Genomic DNA, 16,534 nt, shown 5'->3' with positions numbered 1-16,534 from the left:
GCCTCTTGGAGCAGGTACAGGCCCAGCCCGCATGCCTCGGCCATTGTGTGAGGCGAGACGGAGCCCGACTAGGCCCGGGCCCGCCGCCCCCGGTCTGGCCCAGCCGCGCCGGCGCTTCTCGCGGACAGGGTTTCGGGCCTCTCGGGCCGGCCGCGCCCAGCGTCTCGCGCCTGGCCCGCTCTTCCCGCTTCTCCCCGGGCCTCGGAACCCACCGGCCGCGCCGCGCCGCGCTCCCTCCCCTTATCGGGCCTGGTTTTCCTTTCTCGTTTCCTTCCCCTTCCTTGAAGCCCTGGCTCCCTCGCGTCGCAGCTGGCGCGTCCCCCGCTTTTTCTCCCGCGGCCGCGCCGGCCTAGCGCTTTTCCCCGCCTCCCGCTTTCAGCCTCCCCCTCACCACCATTCCTGACGCCTCCCCTCAGGCCTGCTTCTTTATTCCCTTCTCGGGCCCTGCTTTCATTTGTCTTTCCCTTTCCGTTTTTTTTTCCCGGACAACTTGCTGCTCCGCGACGGTCCCCTTCGTCCGCAGAGACCCAAAGGTCAAGGAAACAAAGGTAAGCCCCGCTCCGCCGGTGGCCCCGGGCTGGGAGGGGGACGCCGCGGTGGGGGCGGGGTCTCGGGACAGCGCCCCAGGGAGGGGACCTCTCGGAAGCCGCTTAGTTCACAGGTGCCTCCCGCTTAAGTGTTTTGACCCTTTCCGAGGGTTCTTGCAGCTGGCGAACAGCTTTTTCGCTAACAAGGAGTAATTCATTCAGGGTGGGGGTGGATTTGGTTTTGAAATGCCCCAGGTCCTTAGTTTCCTGTAGGTCTTAGAAGGCCTTTGTTTTTCATCCTCGTGGATCACTTTCTGGAAGTAACTCACACGTGATGGGGGAGGGGAAGCGGGAAGGAATTGTAATCTAGAAGAGCCAATAAAATGACCTTTTTAGATCAACTTGTGCTGGGTGGAGGGAGGCGTTTTCACTCAGGAATCTTGCCTCGGCCCTCTCATCTTTATCCTTTTGAAGTTCAAACTTATTTGCTGTCTGAACTAGTTATGTTTTTCTCTGGCTAGGATATATTTGACTGACTTGGGAGGGAGATTGTAGAATTGCTACACTTGTTAATTTGCATTTTTTTTTCTTTAGTACAAAATGGATCTGTACATCAAAAGGATGGATTAAATGATGATGATTTTGAACCTTACTTGAGTCCACAGGCAAGGCCCGTGAGTAATTGACCATTTACATATTTGATCAAAGGGTGTAGCATAATGTTGGTCTTTCTTTGTCCTGTCAATCATTTTGAGGGGAGAGTCACTTTCTTAATACTTATTAGTGTTATAAAACAGTTGTTACAAATGTTAGTCTGTAAGTTTCCTAGCTCTGTATTGTCAGCAAACAATGTACTGAGACTGTAGTACTTTGGTAACATTTTACTGTATACTAACTGCAATACCTGTTAGAGTAATTGGTCTTCCAGTGCAAAGCATGAGACTACTTGTCAGTGCTAAATTTTCTGGAAAAATTCCAGAAAACTGTTTTAGGAAAATTGGGTTAATAATGGTGTTAGAATTTTTTTTTTTTTTTTTTTGGTACTAGGAATTGAACCCAGGGGCCCTTTTCTACTGAGGTACATTCTCTTGCCTTTTTATTTTAAGACAGGGTCTCACCAAGTTTCTGAGGCTGGCCTTGAACTTGGGTACCTACTGCCTCTACCCATGGGAATAATTCTAACAAAATCACCTCAACTTCATTTAGAGCTGGCTGCTTTCTTTCTCTATAGTTCTAGTTAATGGGCTCTTAGTTTATCAGAACTATTTTGGATTTTAATACTTATTTTTTTGGGGTGGGCATAGGGTACTGAGGAACTCAGGGCCTTGCATATGCTCAGCGAGTGCTCTACCACTGAGCTGCATTTGCAGATACTTGGTATTTTGAGATATACTTAACATCTACAGAGACAGACTTTGTGTACCTTTCATTTCTCACTGAAGGGAGCTGTAGGATTTATGAAATAAAGTGCTGCTTAGCATAAACTAACGTCAGACTAAGAATGATTGAGTAAAGAGCTAGCTCAGTTGTAGAGGGCTTGTGCAAGAGTTGTGCCTGGGGCTGGGGCTGTAGCTCAGTGGCAGAGCACTTGTTTAGCATTTGTGAGGCTCAAGTTCGATCCTTAACACCACATAATAAACAAGTAAAATAAAGGCATGCTGTCCATCTACAACTACGAAAAAAATAAAAAATAGAATTATGCCTGTATTATCCTCTGTACCACCACAACCCCCATTCCCCAAAAATGATTTAAGTTTTTGCAGTGTAAAGCCTTGTAATGCGAAGATTAGTTGCATGTCTATTCACATACTGTTAATATGACCTGTGCATGTAGAAACTTGTTTGATTCAATAGTTCTTTTGTATTACTATTTCAGGTCCCAGAGGGACTCAGAAAATTTTAGCTAATATAACTTCAGATTAATAGATCAAAAGGAGAAAAGTCAAGATCTCTTCTAAGATTGTAAAAGATCAAGAAGTTCATGGAACATTTGTATAAATTCTGAACATATGCTGTATGAAATGCAGTTGGTAGTGTTCAATAATTTGACGTGTTAGTGCGGAGCCATATTTGGACCTGATAGTTACATACATAAAGCTTTTAGATTTCCTCGAAGATTTTTTGCATTGGAAGTATAGAAGTCACCTAAGTAGGGCTAGGAAACTGGTTCAGTGGCTGGCATGCATGAGACCTTGGGTTTGATCCCTAGTGTTGCAACAAAATAAAACCACCTAAGTGATTGGAAAAAATTTCAGAAAAGGCATCCAGTTAATCAGGAAAAAGGGAAGGAAGTAGAGGAATGAACTAATAGATTCCTGATATTGAAGTAGTTTACTTATATAATCATAACAGGGAGAGTGGGAACATTTAGAAACATAATTTGAGGTAATTCTTGTAAAACATTGCATAATTCAGATTTTTTGAGCTCAGGGGCACATAGGAACCTGCCAATTCAGGTGTAGGCATTCAGCTATAGTTTGGCATAATCTCTGATATTAAGCGCATTTAAGTTTTCTTTAAGTCAAAGCTTAAATGCCCATTTTTTAAAAAACGGGGGAGAGAAAGAAATGTTGAATGAGTAGATGAAGAAAGATTTTTTTTTTTTTGGTAGTTTATCAAGAATAATTTTGTGTACTTCTTTTGGCATGGGGCTGAAACCCAGGGCTTCACACATGTTAATTCATTTACAACTTTATTTATTTTTTATGTCCTGCCCCTTTTATTTTTTATTTTGAGACAGTCTTGCTAAATTGCCTAGGTGGGCCTTGAACTTGGAATTGTCTTGCCTCAGCCTCCTGAGTACTAAGTTTCTTATACGTAATGGATTTGGGTCTGTGTTAAAATTTTAACACTGTCTTGGAGAATTTTTAAATTTGAGAGGAAATGTGTGGAAAGTTTTAACTTTGTCTTTAATGACAAATTTAATTGGCCAAGGAAAATGCAGCCATTTTATCATATCCCATTAGTTGAATTTTTTAAAAAACATTAGTTATACATGGACACAGTATCTTTATTTTGTTTATTTATTCATTTATTTATTTAAATATTTATTTTTTAGTTTTAGGTGGACACAATATTTTTATGTGGTGCTGAGAATCGAACCCAGGGTCTCATGCGTGCTAGGCGAATGGCTACTACTTGAGCCACATCCCCAGCCCCTATTTTGTTTATTTTTATGTGGTGCTGAGGATCAAACCCCGTGTCTCATATGTGTGATGCAAGTGCTCTGCCACTGAGCCACAACCCTAGCCCTGAAAATTTTTAATATTGAAGAGATGCGTTTTTTATGGCTAAAGAGTATTATTGACCTTGGTAATACAAGCTTAGGTAGATACGTTTATCTTAGACTCTTAATTTATAAGATTCAATTGACTAGTTAATGAATCCTTAAATTATCAGAACTATTGGAGTTAGGTGATTTTTATCTATGTCAAGGTATACATACTTCTGGTTTTTCACTTAAGGGGTGTTCTGTAAGCTCTTAAGATTTATTTAAAAATTCTGTTAGGCACAAACTAAAGATCTAGTGATTGAGGTTTTTGTAATAAAATTTATATCCTAATATGAAGATTAATTGTACATGAATTCATATTTTGACTACTTTTTTTTTTAAAGGAGTGTGGATGTATGTTGTCTTTAATTTTACTTTTCCTATTTCTAATAGAAAATTGTGCATCTCAAGTTAACAGATCTTTGATTTTATAGGTGAAATAAGTTTTCTCATTTTAAGTCCTCTGGAAGCCACTGAACATTTTCTTTCCAGGTTATAATAATAGTGGCATTTTTTGACATTCCTAGATGGTTTTCCAAGAGGATAGCACAAAATTTTATGATTGATGCTTGTGTTAGATCTTAAAATTCCCAGTCCCCCCACCCCCCGCACATGGACCTATTAATCTGGTTTTGGTAGGAAACATAAATACTCCTGCTTTTCCAAAAGTCCCACTCCTTAAATCCAAAGATAATTATTATTTTTTAATTGTCTTGTTAATGCATTATAGTTATACGGAATAGAGGAGTTTGTTTTGACATAATCATATATGCATGGAATATAATTTGTTTTATTTTACTCCTCAGTGGTTCTTCTCCTCCCTCCCTCTGATAGTTTTTTTTCTCTTTCTAAATTGATAATTGATTTTAATAAAAGTTTCAGTCCAGCACTTAACATAGAGCAAGACATACTTTTGATGAACTAGGTGTTTTTTTCCTGAATGTATTAAAGTTAAGGTTCATATTTATTTTACATATCAGCTTAATCATAATGCTTAAACATTTCACTTAACGTACCAAAATTCCTTAGAATACAAGGACACCAGTGAGTTTACAGAAAGAGATTATTGAATGTGCTGTTCTCCTGTTTTTTAATGGTAGATTTGGCTGAAATACTTGATTAATGGGGGAGAAAATGTCCTGTTATTTTTTTGATTGATTTGCCTCTTTCTTTCTTCCACAGAATAATGCATATACTGCTATGTCAGACTCCTACTTACCCAGTTACTACAGCCCCTCCATTGGCTTCTCCTATTCTTTGGGTGAAGCTGCTTGGTCTACGGGGGGTGACACAGCCATGCCCTATCTAACTTCTTATGGACAGCTGAGCAACGGAGAGCCCCACTTCCTACCAGATGCAATGTTTGGGCAGCCAGGAGCCCTAGGTAGCACTCCATTTCTTGGTCAGCATGGTTTTAATTTTTTTCCTAGTGGGATCGACTTCTCAGCATGGGGAAATAACAGTTCTCAGGGACAGTCTACTCAGAGCTCTGGATATAGTAGCAATTATGCTTATGCACCTAGCTCCTTAGGTGGAGCCATGATTGATGGACAGTCAGCTTTTGCCAATGAGACCCTCAATAAGGCTCCTGGCATGAATACTATAGACCAAGGGATGGCAGCTCTGAAGCTGGGTAGCACAGAAGTTGCAAGCAGTGTTCCAAAAGTTGTAGGTTCTGCTGTTGGTAGTGGGTCAATTACTAGTAACATCGTGGCTTCCAATAGTTTGCCTCCGGCTACCATTGCTCCTCCAAAACCAGCATCTTGGGCTGATATTGCTAGCAAGCCTGCAAAACAACAACCCAAGCTGAAGACCAAGAATGGTATTGCAGGGTCAAGTCTTCCACCACCCCCAATAAAGCATAACATGGATATTGGAACTTGGGATAACAAGGGTCCTGTGGCAAAAGCCCCCTCACAGGCTTTGGTTCAGAATATAGGTCAGCCAACCCAGGGGTCTCCCCAGCCTGTAGGTCAGCAGGCTAACAATAGCCCACCAGTGGCTCAGGCATCAGTAGGGCAACAGACACAGCCATTGCCTCCACCTCCACCACAGCCTGCCCAAATCTCAGTCCAGCAACAGGCAGCTCAGCCAACCCGCTGGGTAGCACCTCGGAACCGTGGCACAGGGTTTGGTCATAATGGGGTGGATGGTAATGGAGTAGGACAGTCTCAGACTGGCTCTGGATCTACTCCTTCCGAACCTCACCCAGTGTTGGAGAAGCTGCGGTCCATTAATAATTATAACCCCAAGGATTTTGACTGGAATCTGAAACATGGCCGGGTTTTCATCATTAAAAGCTACTCTGAGGACGATATCCACCGTTCCATTAAGTATAATATCTGGTGCAGCACGGAGCATGGTAACAAGAGACTGGATGCTGCTTATCGTTCCATGAACGGGAAAGGCCCCGTTTACTTACTTTTCAGTGTCAACGGCAGTGGACACTTCTGTGGCGTTGCAGAAATGAAATCTGCTGTGGACTACAACACATGTGCAGGCGTGTGGTCCCAGGACAAATGGAAGGGTCGTTTTGATGTCAGATGGATTTTTGTGAAGGACGTTCCCAATAGTCAACTGCGACACATTCGTCTAGAGAACAACGAGAATAAACCAGTGACCAACTCTAGAGACACTCAGGAAGTGCCTCTGGAAAAGGCAAAGCAGGTGTTGAAAATCATAGCCAGCTACAAGCACACCACTTCCATTTTCGATGACTTCTCACACTATGAGAAACGCCAAGAGGAAGAAGAAAGTGTTAAAAAGGTAACCAGCTTACCATTCTTAAGATTTTTAAGGAAGGAGGAGGGACTAGAGAGAACGGGAGAGGTATTATAGTGAATGCTAATAAAAGCTCTGTAAATAACATCACTTAACAGTTCAAGGCTTTATGGAAGTATAATTGGTCTTAATATTTGAATCCTAGTGTGAAGGAAGGTGAGAACATTCATGGGAGACAAATATGGACTTAAACTGCCAAGAAATTGTACTTGTTTGATGCAGAAAGGTGAAATGCAAAGGGAATAATTGAAGTGATAGAATGATGGAAATTAAAGTAGAAAGATATTAAGGTTGTAATATGGGAGAGAAAAATATGGAAGTTCTCCATTGGAATTAATTTTTGGCTTGGTGGGGTTTTGTGGTTATTTTTAAGAATTGGTGTGTTACCAACCCCTGAAATCTTCTGGCTTTCCTGTGACAGTTGGCAGTGTTTTTCAGAACTTTCTTGTTCTGTTCTTTGTGATCTTCAGTGTAATCTCTGCTCTCCAGAGTGCTGGGGATCAAACCCAGGGCTTCGTGTGCTAGGCAAGTACTCAACCACTGAGCCACATCTGCAGCCATAGAAACTACTTTTTGTTATATAAAACTTGGTAAATAGATATTCAGAAAAATCTCATCTCCCGTTTCTGACTTTTTTTTGTATCCCAAGAATCACTTTTTACTGATTCCTCTGTAACGTGGGAATCTTGGGCAGAATAGAGAATGAATCCAAACTGAAGTGTTTATTTGAGAGAGTTGGTAATGCTTGTTTTATGGGTATTACTGAGTACATGTAAACTTTTGGGACCATGATTAAACAAAAAAATACTGGTTGGGCAGATTGGATATTATCTAGTACTTAGCCTTTTTGCATGGGGAGGAGGTGGTAATCAGGGATTGAACCCAGGGGCACTTAACCACTGAGCCGTATCCCCAGCCATTTCTCATTTATTTTTGAGACAGTATCTCACTAAATTGCTGAGGCTGTCCTTGAATTTGTGATCCTCCTGCCTCAGACTCACTAGTCCCTAGGATTACAGTTGTGAGCCACCATGACCGACATAGATTACTTTTTTTTTTAATATTTATTTTTTAGTTGTAGTTGGAAACAGTATCTTTATTTTATTTATTTATTTTTATGTGGTGCTGAGGATCGAACCCAGGGCCTTGCACATGCTAGGCTCAGTGCTCTACCACTAAGCCACAATCCCAGCCCCCACATAGATACTCTTAAATGGAAGAAAATAGATGAAAAGATTATGGACAAAAGAGAACATTTTTCTTCGAGAGTCCTGGGTTGGTTAACTTTAGATATTAAAAAAAAAATTTACTAAGCTCATGTAAAAGTATTTTCCTTAAATTTGTATGGATTCATACGGATCTTGTATAAGGTATAGGATCTGAGGCCTCATGCCGCAAGATTATAATTCCCTTGAGCAATGGGTGAAGGGCTCTTTGGTAGATATTATTTGGAGGTGCATAATTTTCAACTAAAGTAAGGATAGTTGCCATCTTGCTTTCTAGTATAAACAGATGAATAAGAAATGGAGATACACTTGTTATGACACTAAAAGCATTGGTAATGGAGTGCCAGGTTATTGAAAAGTTGATAGCAAAAACATTGTCTGATAGTCCTTTGAAGTCCTCTCTTACCCCAAAGTGGTTTTTTATTTTGAGACAGGGTCTCACTATAAGTATTAAAAAGTATCTTGTTGAGTTACTGAGGCTGCCCTTGAACTTGGAAGATTCTGCTTTAGCCTCCTGAATTGCTGGGATTATAGGTGTGCACTACTGTGCCTGGCTCTTACCCCAAAGTTTTAATAGTTTAGAAGTTAATGTAAGGTGGGAATCATGAACTGAAATTGAATTCCATGTGAGTATGGGTTTGTTAGGATAAATCTGCTATGTATAACTATAAAGCTCATAAAAAAATATAATCTTGTAGAAAATGATAGTTTACTGATTCTGAAGGATTTTAAAGATATCTTCTCAGGCTCCTGTTTCTACAGGATAAGAAGATAGAAGGTCATGATTTTCATAGGTATCATGTAGTGGCATAGCAGATTATTATGAACATCTATGAGAGCCTTTTAGATGCTTGGTTTAACCACTTGAAAATTATACCATTTCAGGGGCTTGGGATGTGGCTCAGTGGTAGAGTGCACACCTAGTATGCATGAGGCACTGGGTTTGATCCTCAGCACCACATTAAAAAAAATAAAGAGATTGTATCCACTTAAAACTTAAAAAAAAAAAAAATTAAATTTAAAAAAAAAGAAAATTATACCATTTCATATTAGGAATCTTTACTTCTTATTGGCAGAGTTCTGTCTTACTATTTTTTTTTTTTCTTCTTTGGATTAAACCCAGGGGTGCTTTACCACTGAGTTACATCCCTAGCTCTCTTTATTTTCTATTTTGAGACAGGGTCTCCTTGAGTTGCTTAGGCTGGCCTCAAACTTATGATTACTCCTGCCTCAGCCTCCCAAGTCGCTGGATGCAGGAGTGTGCCACTGTGCTTGGTTTGTCCTACCTCTTATTAAAAGCAGGAAGGCAAAGAGGAAAGTGTTATTTATTTGTTTTTAAAGGAATGCATAGTATAGATGTTAAAGGTAAGTTCTGTGTGTTATGACCCAAAGGGGAAACCTGGGTTTCAAAATGAAGTTTGGGGGGGCACCAAAAAACAAACTTGGGTACTGTTAATTAATGTTGACTCTTATTTAAAAATTTTGCAGCACTAGGAATTGGATTTAGGGACCACAAGTACTCTACAACTGAACTGCAACCCCAATCCATATATTTTTTTTTAACTTTGTGGTACTGGAGATTGAACTTGGGGGGGAACCCTACACTGAGATGCATCCCCAGCACTTTTTTATCTTGAAATGGTTCAGCTAAGTTGCCCAGGCTGGCCTCAAACTTGCGGTTGCCTCAGCTTTCTGAGTAGCTGGACCTTGCTACTTAGTTGATATATATATATATGTATTTTAATATCATTTTACTTTATGTAACTGTCATTTTCAGAGCTGCAAACAAAGTTGGAACCTGATTCAATAAATGGTGTCATATTTAAAAGAGCCTTTCAGGTTTCTCTTCTGAAGCTATAACTTTTTATAGGATTCTATCATGGTATTTAGGCATTTCAGTTCTGTTTTCAACTTGAAATTACATTATTTCCAGTTTCTTGGTGTAAAACATCGACTATATGTCAGGTCTACTTAGTTGATATAAGGATGTGTTTGGATTAAATTCTCTAGAGTGATTCAGTGAATGATAATTGAACTTTGTAAACAGGCCTGGGGCCAACCAAGTTCAGTGTTACATGCCTGTGTTCCCATCTGTTTGGGAGGCTGAAGCAGGAGGATCCTAAGTTCAAAGCCAGCCTGGGCAACTTGGTGAGACCCTGACTCAAAAAATAAGTGCTGGGAATGAAGCTCAGTAGTAGAGTACTCCTGAATCCAATCTTCATTTACCTCCCACTCCCCGTCCCCCCAAAAGTAGACATATGTTAGAATTGACCAGCTTTTTTATGTTTTTCTGGAAGAGTTGTAATAATAAAAGTTTAAGGTCTTTATTAAAAGATAACTAATTCTTAGACCTGGGGATGTAGTTCAGGGGTAGTGTTTGCCTTAGCATGTGCCCTGCCTGGGTTCAAGGGGGAAAAAAGAACTTTTGGGGTGTGTTGGGGGTGTTTTTTTTATGGGTCTGTTATTAATAGTTCTTCAAAAACATTTAATAAAGACTGTTGATCATTGAATATCTCAATTGCTCTTGGGCTGGTAAATAAACCACCAAACAAAAAATTAAATTTTTTATACTCATGTCAGATTATATTTTAGTTTACTTTCTGTAAGAAGAGCTGCTGGGGTTTCAGGAAGGTGCTTATGATTGCTTCTAAGCCCAGTTACCATTTCATTCAGTATTGCCTTACTTCTCTTATTGGTTACTAGTATCCTTAACATTCTTACATAGCTGTTCTTAGATTCTTTAATTAGGCTTCTAAGAACAAATTTCATAAGAATGGAACTTAGCTTAATGAGACATTAAACTCATAGATAGGGTGTTTGTATGTACACCTTTGTATTATTTACAAGTGTGCAAAAAAGGTATTCATGACAAATAGGAACAGTAGCTCAACCATACGTAGTGAAGAAACTTGATCCTGATGATGATGTCACAGTTGTCTAAAATTCTGTGATTGAGTTGCTTAGGCTGGACTAATTCTATGATTGGACTGGTGTTTTGCCAAAACAAACTGAAGCAGTCAGAACCACAGCCATTTTAATCTATTATTACTGACTTATTTTGTCATATAATCTAATTCAGTGGTATAGAGGCTTCAAGCATTGGATCTGTCTGGCTTGATATTTCCAGTGAATTTCAGTGACATTTTTGATAGTTATTTATTTGGTATTGTATACCACAGAAACTGTTTTGTAACCTGCTTTCTGTATTTTTAAAGAACATTTTCCTAATTTTTTTTCTTACGTTATTGATGGACCTTTGTTCTCTTATTTATATGCTGTGCTGAGAATAAACCCAGTGCCTCATACTTTAAGCAACGCTAGCCTCTCTTAATTGTTAAATATGATTTTGTGACATCACTTTTGATGACCTCATAGTGTCCTGTCATAGATTTGCTGTAATTTACCGGTCCCTATAGTTGAATGCCAGTAATTCATATTTTGTAATTTTTATAACTTTTTTTTGGTACGAGGGGTTGAACCTTGGTGCACTTAACCCCTTAGCCGCATCACCAGCTCTTTTTTTGTTTTGATACGTGGTCTCACTAAGTTGTTCAGAGCCTTGCTAAATTGCTGAGGCTGGCTTTCAACTCCTGATCCTCCTGTCTCAACTTCCGGAGTTGCAGGTATACACTGTGCAGGGCTTTTCTTTATAACCTTTTCCAGATAAAATAATACAGTGAGTATCTTTCTGTGTTAAAATTATTTTTTTTTTTAGGCTAGGTCCAAGGGTGTATGCTTTTTGGAGGTCTTGGCTGTCATATATTGGTATATGGGTCTTTTTGTTCTTACCAAATTTGTTGTTGTTGTTGTTGAGGAAATTGGTGGGAAGCTATTATCCAGAAGACAATAGTAAGAATGTTTTGCGTGTCATGCAGTGATTTGGGAGGCTGAGAGAGGAGGATTACAATTTGGAGACCAATCAGCAATTTAGCAAACCTCTAAGTTAAGACCCTGTCTTAAAATAAAAAGGGCTGGTTATGTCACTCAGTGATTAAGCACCCCTGGCTTAAATCTCTGGTACAAAACCTTCTCTTTTGACTATTCTTTTTTTTTTTTTGGGTACTGGAGATTGAACCCAGAGGTGCTTAACTACTGAGCCACATCCCTGGACCTTTTTTAAAAATATTTTATTAGAGACAGGGTCTCGCTAAGTTGCTGAGGCTGGCTTTGAACTTGTAATCCTCCTGCCTTAGTCTCCCAAGCCACTGGGATTATAGGTGTGGACCACCGCACTCTGCTCTTTTGACTAACTTTGGGATAGTCTGCCAGCAAGAGAGACTTATTCTGTCCATTAGTGATGGCTTTTTAGAAACATCAGAAGTTGATTTAATTTATGTTTTATATTTCTAGCCCTCTACAGGTTAAGAATAAGGGAAGTACTCTAGTAGAGGGAGGTAGTAGAGACTACTTCTGTTAAAGCCTCCTAGCATAACGTTAGACTTAGGTATATAAGTAAGTTATTTTCTGAATGACTGAAAAAGCAATTTGGTTATGACAGCAACAGCTTGAAGTTTATAGTATTTAAAATGTCATGTTTTATTAAGTGGAAATGGAAGAATTTCCTTAAGACCTAGAATTATTCCTATTTTCAAGACCTAAAAATGGTGATTTCAAATATATTTAATTCTTAAACAGTCTAATAAAACGCAAGATGGAGCTATTTAACTTTTCTTTGAACATCTTTGCTGGGACCTAGATATTGCAGAGAAACGAAGAATGTATTGTCAGGGAACCTTATGTTATTAGTGGTGGATAATAGTACAAAATATAAAGTTGTTTTTTTTTTTTTAAGATTTTACCTGAAGTGCCAGTATGGAAGCTTGAAGGAGGTTGGTTGCCTAACCCAGAATGGAGTATAGGTAAATTAGTCATAGAACAATCTTAGAAGTGGCCTCAGAATGTGTCAACTATTGATAGCTACAGGTGTTTTGTAAAGAGTGAATATGGGTGCGGAACAACCCAAATCTGTAACAGTGTACAGATGATACTTGGAACAGAAAATAGTTTATAGTTTAAGAACAAGTTTAATAGTGGCATTGTGGAATGGGTATACCAAAGGAAAGTTTGGAGGTCAGATTAGGAAAAAAAGATGGTGAATGAAATATTCGTGCAGCTAGTTTGATACAGAAATCTGTCGATAGGTACAAAGTTGGTTTTTAAAAAACTATGGGGCTGGGGTTGTGGCTCAGCAGTAGAGCGCTAACCTAGCACGTGTGGGGTGCTGGGTTCGATCCTCAGCACCACATAAAAATAAAATAAAGATATTGGGTCCAACTACCAACTAAAACAATATTTTTTTAAAAAATTAACGAAAAAACTAGAGGGGGAAGGACAGGAGTAAAGTATAATTTGAGTCAGGATGGAGGAATTTCTAGATGTAACCTTTAAAGGAAGGAAGGCAAGGAAAGCTTGTAGAAGTAGAGGTGAACCAACATGAATATATAAATATATAATAATAACTTCAGTGAATACACAACACACTTCTTACCACATTGTTTTATAAATGTCTGTTTCTCATAATAATATGTCTTATGAAGGGCCGGGTTTTTGGTTAAAAAAGATATGATGGGAATAGGATAGATATTTGTTTTTGCAATATTGGGGATTGAACCCAGGCCCCCTGCATACTAGGCACGTACTCTTACCACTGAGCTACACCCTAGCACTGGAGACTGACTGAGCTCAAACTCCTAAGGTATGTGGGTCACCACACCCTACTCTTTAAATTTTTCTAATAAGTCTTTAGTGCAATTTAGATGACCATTTTTTCATTAATAATTGTATAGTGAATGCCTTAAAAAATTACGCACATGCCAAATCTGTAGTTGAATTCACTGGGCATCAACTGATCTTTTCTTTCATCATGTTCTGCTGGGGATTGAACCCTGGGCCCTCACACATGGTAGGCAAGCACTCTAACTTTGAACTAAACCCTCAGGCCCTTATTTCTTTACTATATTTAATATACCTACTTAGGTCAGAAATTATAGAAAGGAACCAATAACTTTTTTGGGGTGGGTGTGGGTACTTGACTACTGAGCCATATCCCCAGCCCTATTTTGTATTTTATTTAGAGACAGGATTTCACTGAGTTTCTTAGCGCCTCACTTTTGATAAGGCTGACTTTGAAAGCGATCGTCCTGCCTCAGCCTCCCAGCCACTGGGATTACAGGCATGTGCCATTGCACCCAGTGGAAATGATAACTTCTTAAAAGACCTGTTTAGCTTGGTGTGGTGGCGCATGCCTGTAATCCCAGAGGCCTCGAAATCTGAGGCAGGAAGATAACAAGTTTGAAGCCATCCTCAGCAATTTAGCAAGGTCCTTAGGGACTCAGACACTGTCTCAAAAAGGCCTGGGGACAGTGGGGTGCTATTGGCGCATAACTGTAATCCCAGTGGCTCAGGAAGCTGTGACAGGAGGATTACGAGTTCAAAGCCAGCCTCAGCAATGATGAGGCAATAAATAACTCAGTGAGACTCTCTCATAAAATATTAAAAGGGGCTGGGGATGTGGCTTAGTGGTTGAGTGCCCCCTGAGTTTAATCTCTGATACCAAAAAAAAAAAAAAAGCCTGGGGACACAGCTCAGTGGTTAAGTGCTCCAGGGTTTTTAGGCTCTGGTATAAAAAAAATAAGATTAAAAATACCTTTTTAATACTGTCCTTTCCTCTTAATGAATTTCCTGTCATCTTGAGTCAGCTAAGCTTTGTTCATTCTTGGTTTCTGATCTGGACTGCCTCATGTATGAATCCCCTCTGTAGCATAACTATTGAAACTTTTTTAGTCTCTACTAGAAACTTTTTCTCTGCAAACACTGGGGAATGAACCCAGTGGCATTCTTCCACTAAGCTACAGCCTTAGCCTTTATTTATTTATTGAAACAGGGCCTCACTAAGTGCTTAGGCTGACCTCGAGCTTGCAATCCTCCTGCCTCAGCCTCCCAACTATTCTAGGATTGCAGGTGTGTGCCACCACTCCTAGCCCCGCCACTGTCTTATTAATTAATTAATTAATTAATTTATGTGCTTGGGGATTTAACCCAGGAATGCTTTACCGCCGAATTACATCCCAGCACTGTTTTAAATTGCCTCTTGAGAACTTGAGTAGGCATCCTGTTCTTTTCATGTGTTTATAGTTTGTTCATTTGGTGTTTTTGTTTTTTACACTGTTAGGGATCAAACATGAGCATGAGTCCTACCACTGAACCAAACCCCAGCTCCGTATTTTTGTTTTTAAATGATATGTAGCAATTATACATACTTATGGGGGCTTCTGTTTTAATTAGAATGGTAAACTGAGCATTTTTTGTAAAATTCTGAGGCTCTCTGCTGCTGGTTTGTACATAAACTTGTGTCCCTGATAAAAGGGTTGAGGAAATTCTTTGATTTCCTCATCATCTTTCTTTTTTGATGGATAAAATGGTTTTCTCTGCAGCCTCCTTAAATAAAGACTACAAGACAATAGATGATGTTGAATTTGAATCTTGTAGAACCATGCCCTTTGTATCCATCTTTCCACAAGTGTTTGTATTAATTGCTAGGATAGAAGAGATAAACAAGGCATCCTCTTTGCCTTAGGAGCAGGCACATATTAAGACCAGTGAAATGGATAAAATATGACATAAGAGCTGTAATAGGAGAATGAAGAGATTTTTGACTTTGTGGAGGAGAGTGATAAATTTGGGGGGAAGTTAAGATTTACAGAGGAGGTCATGCAGAATAAGTAATAATAAGAGTAAAAAGCACTCAGGTAGTAGCACAGTGCTGGGCACATTGTGCACACAAAAGTTATTTTGGGACTAGGGGTGTAGTTCTGGTAGAGTACATGGCACAAGGCACTTGATTTAATTCCTGACACTAAGTAAACCGGAACCAGAAATTTAGTTTTTTTTTTATCTAATACTATCATTCTCTGATTTCTGATGAAGGAGAATCAGAAGTTATTTATTTAATATCTCATAGCTAGCTAGACTAAGTTTTCAGTGATGTTTTAGAATTGGATGGTTGCAAGCTAGCTGTTTAGCTTTCAAGAATTTTAGGAGGGCTGGGGATGTGGCTCAAGTGGTAGCGCGCTCACCTGGCATGCGTGCGGCCCGGGTTCGATCCTCAGCACCACATACAAAGATGTTGTGTCCGCCGAAAACTAAAAAAAAATAAATATTAAAAAAAATTCTCTCTCTCTCTCTCTAAAAAAAAAAAAAAACTTAGGAGCTGGTTCAAAGTATAGTCATAAGTAAATAAGTTATAATTAAGTACATTGTATTAAAAGGAATTTAATACATTTCTGTATGTTAAATTATATTATAAGTTTGTAATATTCAGTTTACAGTTAAATTACATAAAATTAAGTATCATTGCATTAGAAAGGAAAAAATATTCACCAAGGTGGGGGGTGATCCCAGTAAAGGCAGGCTTAGGCAGGAGAAGGGCAAGTTGGAGACCAGTTTGGGTAGCTTTGCAAGACCCTGTCTCAAATAAAATGAAAAGGACTGGGAATATCGGGATGTAACTCAGTTGTAAAGTGCTTACCTATGAGGCCTTGAGTTCAATCCCCAGTACTGCACATTCCGCCCCCCCCCCAAAAAAAAAGGTGGAGTGCAGGATGGAGAAAATATTAATGCAGATTATTTAAGTCTGTAATTATTACATTTTTTCTGAACAAAAATTTGCTAGGCAAGTGCTTTACTACTGAGCTAGAGTTATATCCATGGTCTTCTTGCCCCCCCCCCCC

The 16,534-nt window shown here is 39.3% G+C and overlaps 1 protein-coding gene across 1 annotated transcript in view; it reads left to right on the top strand.

The window, feature by feature from the left end:
- Window positions 1-31: 31 nt before the first annotated feature.
- The window catches only part of Ythdf2 (YTH N6-methyladenosine RNA binding protein 2), a 34,540-nt gene continuing 18,037 nt past the window's right edge, over window positions 32-16,534 (top strand). The window contains 7 exon segments of the mRNA XM_015485390.2: window positions 32-111; window positions 113-338; window positions 340-408; window positions 410-548; window positions 1,122-1,201; window positions 4,981-6,564; window positions 12,598-12,664. Of these exon segments, the coding sequence (XP_015340876.2) occupies window positions 32-111; window positions 113-338; window positions 340-408; window positions 410-548; window positions 1,122-1,201; window positions 4,981-6,564; window positions 12,598-12,664 (2,245 nt within the window).

This window comes from Marmota marmota, unplaced genomic scaffold (genome assembly GCF_001458135.2).
Source record: "Marmota marmota marmota unplaced genomic scaffold, marMar, whole genome shotgun sequence".
NCBI lineage: Eukaryota > Metazoa > Chordata > Mammalia > Rodentia > Sciuridae > Marmota > Marmota marmota.
The sequence above is the reverse complement of the archived record's forward strand: the minus strand, read 5'-3'. Positions and strand labels throughout refer to the sequence as shown.